Source organism: Antedon mediterranea, chromosome 1 (assembly GCF_964355755.1).
Source record: "Antedon mediterranea chromosome 1, ecAntMedi1.1, whole genome shotgun sequence".
Taxonomy (NCBI): Eukaryota; Metazoa; Echinodermata; class Crinoidea; order Comatulida; family Antedonidae; genus Antedon; species Antedon mediterranea.
Genome location: NC_092670.1, coordinates 25,234,576 through 25,247,801, shown reverse-complemented (window position 1 = coordinate 25,247,801; position 13,226 = coordinate 25,234,576). Strand labels below are relative to the sequence as shown.

The 13,226-nt window shown below is 32.5% G+C and overlaps 1 protein-coding gene across 1 annotated transcript; it reads right to left on the bottom strand.

Moving 5' to 3' along the window:
• Window positions 1-212: 212 nt before the first annotated feature.
• Window positions 213-13,207, bottom strand: LOC140063560 (nuclear protein localization protein 4 homolog). Its single transcript, XM_072109937.1, has 16 exons — window positions 13,104-13,207; window positions 12,702-12,782; window positions 11,975-12,087; window positions 11,623-11,844; window positions 11,115-11,163; window positions 10,693-10,787; window positions 10,144-10,270; window positions 9,822-10,001; window positions 9,523-9,609; window positions 6,165-6,236; window positions 5,784-5,910; window positions 4,808-4,968; window positions 4,442-4,513; window positions 4,072-4,290; window positions 2,341-2,452; window positions 213-1,853 (listed from the first exon to the last, which is right to left on the bottom strand). Exons 1-16 carry the CDS (start codon window positions 13,116-13,118, stop codon window positions 1,702-1,704), a joined length of 1,884 nt encoding a protein of 627 aa, XP_071966038.1. The 5' UTR covers window positions 13,119-13,207; the 3' UTR covers window positions 213-1,701.
• Window positions 13,208-13,226: the final 19 nt, after the last annotated feature.

The following is a 13,226-nucleotide window of genomic DNA, read 5'->3' as shown; positions in this document are numbered from 1 at the left end:
GTATTTTGAAAATAAGGAAATAATGCATGTTGATCTCGGGAGTGGGGGAGGATTGAGTGTTTTTGAGATTATAAAATAAAGTTCAACCAAATTTATTCCTACTGTTTTATTATTTTGCTATGAGTTGCTAACCGGAAAGGTTGTTACTATTTTCAGGTGCCTAATTTAAGATTAGTAATAGTAACCCACTACTTTAATAGTAGGCCTAACCCATCCTAAAAAAACAATTAAAGAATAATAACCCAGGGTTTCAATTAGAAGATTTACGATAATTGTTGTCCCGATCGTTTTTTAGTATGCAACCTCTACCAGGGAAGAGTGAAATTATAATTTCACTCTTCCCTGGTTCTACTGGAGGGCTTGTTACGATACACCTTTGTTGTCCCGACCGTTTTTATACCTTAGTAAAGGGGTTTGATCTGCCGGAATTTATCAATCTTTTTCTTTTCTTCTGCATGCGTTTTATTGAATGAGTTTGGTCTGCCGAAGCTTGCTTATCAGCCAAATTTTCCAGGTAATTTTCATAATACTGATATTTAAGTGACGCTGTTAGCCATCAGTGATGGCATGATTGCTTAATATCTGCAATTCATTATTTCCTTCTTAATTTGTTTTTCTTTTAAAGCGAAAATGTTTCAATGTATTTTTTAACACAATTAGTAACCATGAATGTTTAATCCGGAAGTTTACAAGTTTAAATGACTGATGGTTGGACAATAGTGTATAATATTTTTGAAATGGAAGTTCAATATTATATTTAATGTGACGATTTTAATTATAAAAAATAACAGGTATTAAAATTACTGAACAGATATAATACAATCTTTGTTTCACAATTCTACCTTTGTCCTTTACTCGTGTCACGAATTTCCAAAAACAGCTGTTTACAATGACACAATACATTATTATACACAACAGTATTTGGTACTGGTCATAAACTTTATTTCAGCTGAAATTTGTCCATTTTACATATAATTTCAATTTAAATTTCCAAGAGGATGATTGGTGGACAAAACGTTAGGGAGCATTATTAATTAAATTATTAAATAAACGATAATAACAAACATATTTTATAAGAAAATAAGAGAAAGAAATATACAATTTTAAACATAAACAGGTAACAGAGATTGATAGGTGATTGTAACTATCAAAAGAGATGTAAGAAACACTGAACCTTCTATAGCATTGAGGAGTATGTGTCGCAGTAATGAAAAGAAGGAACAGTTACAGTAATGAAAAGAAGGAACAGTTACAGTAATGAAAAGAAGGAACAGTTACAGTAAAGAAAAGAAGGAACAGTTACAGTAATGAAAAGAAGGAACAGTTACAGTAATGAAAAGAAGGAACAGTTACAGTAATGAAAGAAGGAACAGTTACAGTAAAGAAAAGAAGGAACAGTTACAGTAATAAAAAGAAGGAACAGTTACAGTAAAGAAAAGAAGGAACAGTTACAGTAATAAAAAGAGGGAACAGTTACAGTAATAAAAAGAAGGAACAGTTACAGTAAAGAAAAGAAGGAACAGTTACAGTAATAAAAAGAAAGGAAGGGGTGTTTATGAAAAGAAAGGGTTATCAGGATGGTTCAACTTAGAAACAAAGTATAAAAGTATAGTGCATGAGATATTTTGAATTATATTTAATACTATCTATAGTTTTTTTTAAACAAAATTGGAGAAATTTAAACTGTAATCTGGCGTGTTCTCACGGCCTTGAACTCTCGCATAATTCGCAAGCTTGTCGATTACCAGAGTTGATAAATGTGCAAGCATTGCAGGCCCATGTAGCTGCTGATGATGATGATGAAGCCTCGTCTGATATATCAATTGGTCCTGATGAGAATGTAGGGCTAGGTGCTGTGGAATAAAAATGTTCATGAAAGCTTCCTTGCACATCAGTAAACATATAAGTGTAATTTTGAAAGAAATAAATAATGAGATTGACCTATGACATGTCCAGTAGATCTGAGTAACCATTATTTGACATACTCTATAATGTCATCACAGGTCAAGTGAATATTTAGTTATACTAATGTGACATTACAGGTCATATCAAGGTGATACTTGTCTAGTGAATATTTAGTTATTACTAATGTGACATTACAGGTCATATCAAGGTGATATTTGTCTAACCCGACATGACCTATAATGTTAAAGTTAAGTAATTATTCAATAGAATAGTTGTTAAGGTGTGCAATTTGCGATGATCTAGTAACTAGTCATGCTCTGTCAATTCATTATGTGCATACAGGGTCATTGGGATATGCCTCCTCACTGCATTCTAGGTCTTGACCCTATATATATAGGTCATAGTTCATCATACATTAAAAAACCGTTATCATACCTTGTGCAGCCATAAAGTGTTGTAGCGTTGACCAGTGTTCTCCTTTACTCCATTCCTCTGCTAATTTCATATCATGTAATTTTAAAGCATCCAAAAGCAAATCCATATGCTCCTGTAAAAAAAACATATTGATAAATTATTTTGAAATCTAAGTATCTGTCACAACTATTAGTATAAATCAAGGAAAATATTGTTTAGATTATACAAAAATGTATTTTTTTTATTTCAAGTTCTCGCCATTATGGGACAAACTTACTATATCATGCTTAAAGGCGTATTAAACTGCTTGTATAGAAACAGTGCAGAGCAAAATTGTTATAAAAAATGTGTTTTTTAGACAAATTTATTTGCAACTGCAGAATGCTTAGTTCGGCAAATCCTTGCCTTTGGATTTATGTAATACAGTATATATATCAGTCCATTAGTGTTGACCTATATAATAGATAAGTACATGCTAGAGATCAAGGCTGATGTGCTTATCATACAATACTTAATTTGAACCTTGTGGGTAAACTACTTTATATAATAATATTGATATAGTGATTAACATCAAGGCTAATTGAAGGCAAATGCTATGCTGTAATCGTTGAAAAATGAAATACAGTAAAACCCAGGACAACTCCCTAGTAAAACCACTTTTTTAAACACCCTTATTCAGGATACACTCCTGTTAAGAAGACACTTTCCATAAAACAAGAGAAAGTGTATGTTTTACACTACAGCCAACCCCTATTCAGAGGACAACTCTACTAAGTGGAGTCCAGATAGTGTCCCCTTAAAAGAGGTTGTACTGTTATCTTATATGAGATCATAAGAAATTCTATTTTCTGCATTTCTAGAGAGTACAGAGAGTGAGTGTCTTGTACCTTGTTACCAATCCAGCTAGACAAGAAGGCTAATCCAGGGGCCCTCTATGACAATATCAAACAAATTTACTTAACTAATAAATAAACTAGAAAGCCACTCCGAGAGGGCATACCTCCGCCTACTGTAAAATTCTCCTACATAAGATTTCTCAGGTAAATATATATATATATATATATATATATATATATATATATATATATATATATATATATATATATATTTGTGTGTGTCTTAATGCTGTTTGTGATTTAGGCTAATTTCATTACAAGCATGTGTATGCGAGTTTGGTGTAATGGTTATGTAACAAGCCTTTCAATTAACAATAGCTTCAGTTGACTAACAATAGAACAGCAACGCGAAAATCAAACGAGTGAATTTGAAAAGAAATAGGTTTTTTAAACTACTCGCATCAAACAACGTGCACATTAAATCAAATTATGTTTTAAAATTACAAATCACAAATTATAACTCTTGCCTCTTGTTCAAAAATGAAGTTTTTTGGACAAGTAGTTCTCGAGAAAATGCAATTCCAGTTTACTTGTTACTTTAAGACTGCTCGCCGGCTTTTGAAAAATTCTGTCCTATCTTTTAACACTAGCAGGTCTAAAAAAGTATACTAAAAAGTGGTCCAGAATTTGGTAAAGATCTTGTAATTACTTTTTGAGTAATCCTGCTAACAAACAAACAAACAAACACACGCTACCGATTACATATACCTCCTTGGCGGAGGTAAATAAATAAAGATAAGTACAATTGATATTAAATTTGTTTGTGAATTTTAGAATATTTATAATATTAAAAAAATTCACAATTTACAAACAAATTAGAAAGTCATACTTGAGTGAAAAGTTAGTATTTGCATACCTTTAGAGGGAACATTTCAAATGTTGCTAGGTACATAAGAAGGTGAAAATCTGACATAGCTTGTAGGAATTCAGACTTTGGAAACTGTTTCATATATTTGGATAAGGCTGTTAAATCTTGGATTTCCCCAAACTCTGATCTATTCTCTATTGGAAAATGATTAGCTGCGTTACGACCATTAAATGCATAGATTGGATCCTTTGAAAAACCACTTGGTACCTAAAATAAATAAATTATGGGAGAACATATTAAAACGTAACAAATATGATTGAGGATAAAAGAGTTACTATCAAGATTTTCAAAAACAGTAGTAATTAAAAAAAGTTTGTTTGTCAGTTAATAATTAGAAAAGAAAATAGTAAGAACTTGCGTCCAATAGCAGGAACTCTACAGGTAACGGTCTGGCTAATTTCTTCAAAACATTTCCATAACTATCTTTTTCCTAAAAATAAAAATAAAATTGCACAATCATATGTTGGAGTGTCACTATACATAACATACATATAAACACTAATGTATTTGAAGTTTATATGGAAAAATAAAATCTGGCTAAGTAAAAAGTTATATTGTATTTAGACCCAAGTATTTAAAGTCTATAAAAGATCAAGGGAAAATAAAATCTGGGTATATAAAACTAAATATAGATAATGTATTTAGATAAACATTCCTTAGTCCGATTCAAAGTAGAAAGATCTTTGACGGAAACGTATTGATCTTGTTCCTGTATTGTACTTACATTATAAAAGACATCAGGAACATACTGATCCTGTGTGGATTCACGTATGTAGCCTAATTCTGGGGCATCTTTAGTTGGAATAAGGCAACCATCTCGTACAAGAGCCATACACTGATTTGATACCTGATAGCACTCTTGATGAATTTGATTATTTACATCGCCTAAACAAATTCAATCATACATAAATTATTATTTTTTATTATTATTAATTGAAATGGTTTGTTTCCTTGTTTATTGTTTTTTTGAAAAGTAGTGTATATATCAAATATGATCCCATGCTCAAGTATAGTCCCACCCCTAATTTGGGTTAAATTTGGACATAAGACATCGGTTAACCATTGTTAATGCAATCCTAGTATAATCACATCCCCTAGCTTTACCAAACATCATACCACATTGTCCCATACTCGGTCATACTGTATATTCATTGTTCCACCAACTACAAACAATCTAGTCAACAAACTTTTGCCAATGATATACATGACCTATTAAGCACCTAATAATATTTACTTATAGCTGACAATATACAATATGAATTGGGTTAGCAAACAACATTCAATATTTATATACTTATCTGTATGTTAAACTACATTGATTATTATGTCAAAATAATGTTTATTTTCTATCCAAACTAGATTTGGTCATAGATATGTTTGATAAATAACGTATCACTATCTTACTACTAATGGCGTGATGGATCAAAACATAAACACATATCAAAACTGTACATACAAAAAATACATTTGCGCGCTCATTAGTCATGTGACCATATTAGGTATTCAATTTACAGAATGGTAGCATGTGACAATTAACAAATTGATGTTTGCATCTATAGTTTAGTTAAGGGATCTTTCGCTTTGCGACAACCAGTGACCAAACTGTGTTGTGTTATACATTTCCTAGTTAGGTTGTCGGTCGTTGCAAATCGAAAGCTCCCTAATGTGTAGTGATGATATCACAATTGTTACTACTGTACCTGTTATAATACATGTTACAAATTTTGAGCCAAAGTATCTATCAGTTGCTTCATTGCATGGATTACAGTGTTGATTCTGAAAGCTAGCTGCCATTATACATTCTTCTGCACTTAAGAAATGAGCATCCTTCAAGAAGGAAAACAAAATAAAAACAGTCTTAGAAAACATTCACAAAGTGAGCCTTCATTATAAAGACAAAACAAAATTAATGTAAGATTACAAACAGATTGATGACCACACCATCAACCACTCTTTCCCACTCTGCCATCACCCACAATACATTTGTAAATTTGTTTAAAGCATTTTAAGAAATTTGAATTGTCACCAAGTTATAAATTATTTATTTATTTCAAATATATTTACATGAGAAAATTAAATACCATATTTCTTGTATGTTTAACTGTTCCTTTATTTAAATCTTCTGGTATTAAATCTGTGAAAATCCAACCAACCTGTATAAAAACAAAACATGTTATAAAATATATTTACTCATGAGAAAGCATAAGTGTACAATTATAGACAGATGTAGTTGTATTAGACAAATGTAATGGACAAAAAATGAATAAAATCAAGCTAAAACATGGTTTGTTGATAGATAATAAAATGGGTGTAATTAGCCATGATTTTCAACAATTTTGACCAACTTACACTATACTATGACAGAACTACTGATGAACTATTATTCTAATAGAAAATCTATTAATTTAAAGTTAGCTCACTCTTAAAATGCAATCATTAAGGCCCATTTACACTAGGACGATATGCAAATATGCATTTTTCAAACATAAAACAGAAAAAATACAAAAACTTTCATTCTAGAACTACAGAATAACCATCTATGCTTCCTTTGATGAAAATGATATTTTCAAACTTCCAATCAAATGACGTCATGATTAGTAAGAGCAATAATATCGTGATGATTTTATTGTTCATGTTCATGTTCATTATTATTTATCATGACTTTATTTGATTAGAATTTTAAATTTGATCAAAGACAGAATAAATGATTATCATATAGCTAGAACGAAAGCCTTTAATTTTCTTTTGTTTTATGTAAAAGAAAATGCATGCTTATATATTTATCGTTGATCGTCCTAGTGTAAATGGGCCATTACAAGGTGTATCTATTTCATACATGTTATTTTTTTTAATTGCTGTACAGACAGATTTCTTTTTATAAATTAAACATTTAATTGTTCTCAGATTCTGAGGAAACAAAACTCATATGATCACCATCAGGTACTAGTGTATATATTTTATTTACTTAAGGCTTAAGTCATTTCTGTAGAACTGAAATTTCAATCTGGTCATAAGGCAACTTTACATTGATATCTGCCATATTTATATAAGCAAACCAATTGAAAGAAATTAAAATGGTATGGGGTAGAGTTATGCTTCGTTCAGCAAAAACCAATAAGTTTAAAGGTCAAATCTGACATTACTCCAGATATTATTGACATTAGTGATTGCAAATGCTGTCATAACCATGCATTTAGCATGCTAACGAGACGTGTCGTAAGATGATTTTAATCTTATTTACATACAAAACATAACTGGTAAACTTTATCAATCAGTCTATAAGAATGATTGACTAATGGATAAAAATAGATATCAAAACCATAAACAACAATTAATTTATTACAAGGTAAAGCAGTAAACCATTTTATGAAGAAAAGATCAGTCATAAAAAAAAAGATGTTTTTTTTGTAGCATCAAAGTTGAAATTCTGAATATAAAAATAGACTACAGATAATAAAATCTTTCTAAGACCGTCATCCGTCAAGGATTCATTAATGAAGAACAACCATACATGCACAAGATAGCATCATTTGATGTCTATAAACCCCTTTGATAACATTTTGATCTGTGAAATTTGTAAACTGGATTGCTCAAATGAGCCAGGTACCCCTCTACTGCTATTAAAAGCAGTGTTTTCATCTCTACTAAGACTAGTTCTTGTGATCATAATGATACCCTATCATAGCCTTATCTAGTATTATGACCTCAGACAGGCAGTTACAGGTACTTGATTTGTTAAAAAGTAAACAAATATAGATAATGACCACACAATCAATAGTAAACACAAATTGGATTGCATACTCTGTACAAACATAAGGTGAAATGGCTTCAATTAGATGATTACACATTTTAGGAAAAGCCAAAAAATTTAAATATATATAATGAGACACTTTTAATACTAGAAAGGGACTGATTGCACTGTTGCCGACCTCAAAACAACTTTCGTTTTAATGTAATTAATTCTCTATTTTATACTTTTTCAACTTTGACTTTCATATTTTATTTCCATATGTCTTGACAAAGAATGGTAACAATCAGATGTTATGTATATTATAAGGTTAAATGAAGTCACAATGTTTGATCTGTTTCTAAGTATAGTCTGCTGGAAAATTGAACCCAACAACCACGCAACATATGTCGCTGTCTCAGAAATCAAGTGGGGTGACTAACTTGGCATATTGTGGAATAAATCCAGGCTACAGTTAATTCAAACTGGTTTTTTATGTGCTGTTTTAGATTTGTTCACTCCACTAGATTAAGTTAACTGAGGGCAGTAGACTGATATCAGCATTCAAACAAGCTGAGTGGTGGTATGCAGTATACATTTCATAGAATCACAACCTACTTCTTTTTGGTTTAATCATTCGGTTAAACGGTCAGTAATTGCTATTATTTATGAAATAAGATGAGGTATTTGTATTGGAAGACTCTTTAGCCTCATTCGCACTGGACTTAATCCGGTCAAACTAACAGAGAGTCAAACGATTTGACCAGAAAAAATCCAAGTGCAAACAGCCCAGGAAGTCTCACTCCGTGAAACTTACCGTAGCGGCCGGTCAATCCTCCGGAGTGAGATTGTCTCAGGAAGACTGACAGAGTGAGAGTTACCGGCCTAGAAAGTCAAGCTTGATCGCAATTGGGTCCTTTATCGCTCTGCTGGGCAATGACGCATGCGTATAATCAATGTGACCTAACAATTCGCGCGTTTTCGCTTTGTTGTTCTTTCTGGGTTTCGGCATTTGATTGTTTATACTACTTTTATTCTGCTCATCATTACACAATTTTGTTTGCTTTCATCGTGTCTACTGTAGGTTGCCTGTTTTTGTGCAGCATGGCTGATTTGTATGACATTTTGAACGACTTGTTGATGCCTAACAACAATTGAATCCAACATCCTTCTCGTCAAAATCAAAGGGCTAGAGCTAGGCCTGATGATGAAGACATTTAACGGTTCCTGTTTTTCTTTTTTTTTTCTCGGCCATTATATGTATGTGTTCACGGAAGGAGCTGCTTGGTGAAAATGTCAACTTCGCGCTTTTTATTTTCGATTTCTGCATGGTGTGTATGCGCCCTCGCTTAAAGCGGAAGTAGGGGTCACTATTTAGCGCCATCAACAATTACTTTCCATGGCTCAGTATGTTTGACGGTAGCTGACGGGGAGACTTACCGAGTGTAATTAGTCCAAGTGCGAACGACGGTAAGAGTTACCGAAAATGTTATCCGTGACCTCGGTAAGATCTCACTCTAAAATTTGACCGGATTAAGGCTTTTACAATGATAAAAATATAATTGTCTTAAAATCATGATTGTGAGGCATTTGATAAATAGGCAAACTGCCTTAAAATGTCTTGACATGTTTTAGGAACAGTTTGCCTATTTATCAAATGCCTATACAATCGTGATTTTACAGTAACTCAAAATCATACATAATTGTCTTACCTTTCGTAAACCAAGTTTCATTGCTATACTGTCTATTGTTTTGTCTTTTGCATCTGGGAGAAGTTCAATACTGTGTGCGGTTGCTCTCTATGAAAATGTTTAAAAAAATCTTTAATTTGGAAAATTCTAAGGTAAGATTTTGACATCTAAAGAACCTAATCAACTCTCTGAAAAATAAAAAAAAAATCTCCCAAAACTGGATTTGACCTTTGTGGCCAGATTTTCAGGAAAATCGGAAAATGTGGACCAGGTCGAGTATGTCTAGTTTTGGGAGAGTTATACAATAAACAATTTCTAACCTGAGGTGGTTCATATATAGTTGAAACTATCGCTTTTATACCAAGAGGAACGTCTTTGTGAATGTCATAGCGACCAAACATATATCCTATCCGCTGGAAACCAGTCTTGCGCCAATACTCTAGAAAGTTGTCTATGACCTTGGAGTTCTCAAACATAACATTATCCACATGGCGATAGACCTGAACATAGACACAAAATACATGTAATTAAGCTTTATTTGTTTCAAACCAGCAACCAGCCTATACAATCCTGAATACGGTATCAAAATCTTAACATGCACCCTGTATTGTCAACATTTAACTGTGATTTTTAGGTTCTTACCTGTCTGTCTAAGGTCACTGGACTTGGCTGACAGTTTGTACAGATGCCATCTGGCCATGATGCATGTCCTGTAGGGCAGTTTGTCTTTATTTTGCATGATAAGTTTTCAAGATTAACAAATTTTCCTCTAAAAAAGTTGAATTTAGTTATTTTATTTTATGTATTTAGGTACTTATGGACAAGGATTCTCAATAGCAAATTAATGACTGTCCCATCAGATACGTGGTAATCCCCCAGATACATTGTTTATTTTGCGAACCAGTTCACCAGGGTAGCCCCCTACTTGTCTTGAATAATGTACTGGGTTCTTTAAAGTGCACACAGGCAAACTACGGTTTATAGTCCTTATCCATTGAACCCATGCATTGGACCATAAGATAATAATTGTTATTTTTTATCAGAATTGGAATAAATAATTATCAATCAAAGAAACAATGCATTAAATTTTAAAAATAAGTTTCTACAGTAACAATATTCCTACACTTCTATTCTGTAGTAAGGATGCTATGAAATGAAAGATGGTAGGAATTTACGGAGATCAAAACTTACTTATCTGCACCTCCTTTCAACTTTCTTAAGTATGTGTGAAAGGACATGTGTTTGATTGGGGGATCCTGCATCATCATGTACTTCTCATCATAAGGCTGTGTGAAAAAAAAAATATAATAATAATATCCTGGATAAGCGCCTAATGTTGTGAAACCTCTAAGCGCTGAACATTCTTAACAGTTATTTTTTTTTTGGATCAAACACGTATGGAAACATACTCCCATAATGCAGATAGTAATCAGCGCAAAGTTGTGTCTTGATCTAACCGGGTACCTATTTATACACATGGGTGGAGATAGGCAAACATAAGTATCTTGCGTAAGGATACAAGCAATGCGGCGGGATTTCTTGATCAAAGTCCGACGTCCAAGACAATCTTAATCAGCGCCTTCAATTTTGTAGTCACCTGAATGAATACCTACCTCTAATGGAACGCAATGAACACATTTTGAGTTCTCATTGTGATGGCAACTAAAACAAACAAAAGTAAAAATATTTAAAAACATGCATTATCAATTTTTGTAAACAATACCTTGATAGTTTCATGCCTTGTAAATTTAAGTTCAAGATTAATTACTGTCTGGAACCCATAATATATTATTTCACCCAGAAGGGTTTGACCCTACAATGTTGATAATACCAATAAAATATATTTGTTAAATTAGGCCTACTATGCTTTTATCTTTCTCTATTTTTATATGTTATGTTTTTATTTACTTTTAAACTTGTAACTGGACCATTTTGGAAAGCAGTACTGCATTACTGAAAATGCAATCCAGTCAAAAGAAAGAATAAATAAATAAATAAATAAATAAAAGTGAGTCCCTCTATAACCGGACTGATAGCAATGCAACATAGACAAGCAATGTCCAACATAGACAGTTCATAATGCCAATTTATTAATGAAAAATCCAAACTTCAATGACGTACAATTGTAGATCTCTCTGCCTATATATCTTGCCATCTTGTTTAGCTAACAATACATCCACATCATCCTCGTCAACCTTGATAGCGGCAACACTTGAAGGTGTCACAACATTTGAAGCAGCAGCCCCAGTGGAGGAGCTTGAAGCAAAAGCACTCACTTCATCCTCCGTTTCCATTGCACTTGATCCATGAGCATTTGGGAACAAATAAAACATGTCTCCATTTCTGAGTGAAAATTATAAAATATCTTAAATTTAGAAATGTAGATTTTTTTTTAAACTTTTCTTTGAATTATAAACTGTAAGTATAACTGCCATTTAAACTCTATTCAAACAATTTATATATTTGTATATACCTGATATGCAATGTATGGAGAGTTTGCCTTGATGCTGATGTTATTTCTTGTGTTCTATTTCTACATCTATATATGTTGAATCCATCCCTTGGTATTTGAAGTTCATCTGCTACCTGTGGAAATTAATTGAGTAAGTGAATAGTTAAAATCAGTTGAAATATTGTGGCACTTTCTTGTGACATAAATCAATACCGTGTTATGCACTTGTCAATTGTATCCACTATATGACCCCCAGGAGAGGTGCGTCATGGGTGCGTCATTTACAAATAATTACTGACGCAGGGGTGCATAAAAAAACCTAGATGGTACGTCACATCAATGAACAAGGTGTGTCAATGTCTGTCACTTTACCACCCACCATATCATAAACAACATGGTCACAGTGCGTCAAAATGGGTGCGTCATGGTATTCAAAGGTATGACGCACATCGGACAAATGACTCACCTCTCCCAGGGGTCGTATATTAGGTCATACAATTGACAAGTGCATTACACATACATATCAGTTGACATGAATTGGAAAAAACCTAATAACCAATATAATATATATATATGTATATCAAATTACATAAAATAAAACGAACAATTAAATATCCAAAAATAACATTAATTAAACATGATGATGTTTGCATGTACTTTCATAAAATTAAAACCTTACTTTACTATGTACAGATACAGACTACATATTAGTTTTTTGAATGACCAAGTTGAACTACTGAAACAATACCTTTTGTAAAAATTTGGACAAAGATAGTGATGGTGAAACCTTGACTCGTTTTGTACCTTCAGATGATTGAACTCGAACAATCTGATAAACAGAAACATACATTTAAAAACATTTACTACTTTATTTCTATTGTCACTCTCATAATATAATATAACCAATGAAAGATGATTGACGAATTGAATATCATCAAGGCTTCTATATCAACTACTATCTAGCTAGGCTAGGCCTAGACTAGGTAGGCCTAACTGTTCTGATGAACCAAGACAGGAGCACACCTACGCCTGGCCCCCATTCCTAGTTGGTAATGAATGAATCAGAGAAGGCCTAGAAAATTTCTTGATTTTTGGAAGTTAAAATTCTTTAACAAACTTCTAAGCTAGACAGATGAGTGTAAATACTTACAATAGAATTCGACATTACCCCCTTTCAGTAAGGACAATCTGTTATTAAAAGTAATTTGGTATATTTTACTTTAGTTATTCAGCACTTTTTCATTTTTTTCCACAAAAATGATAACGCCACCAC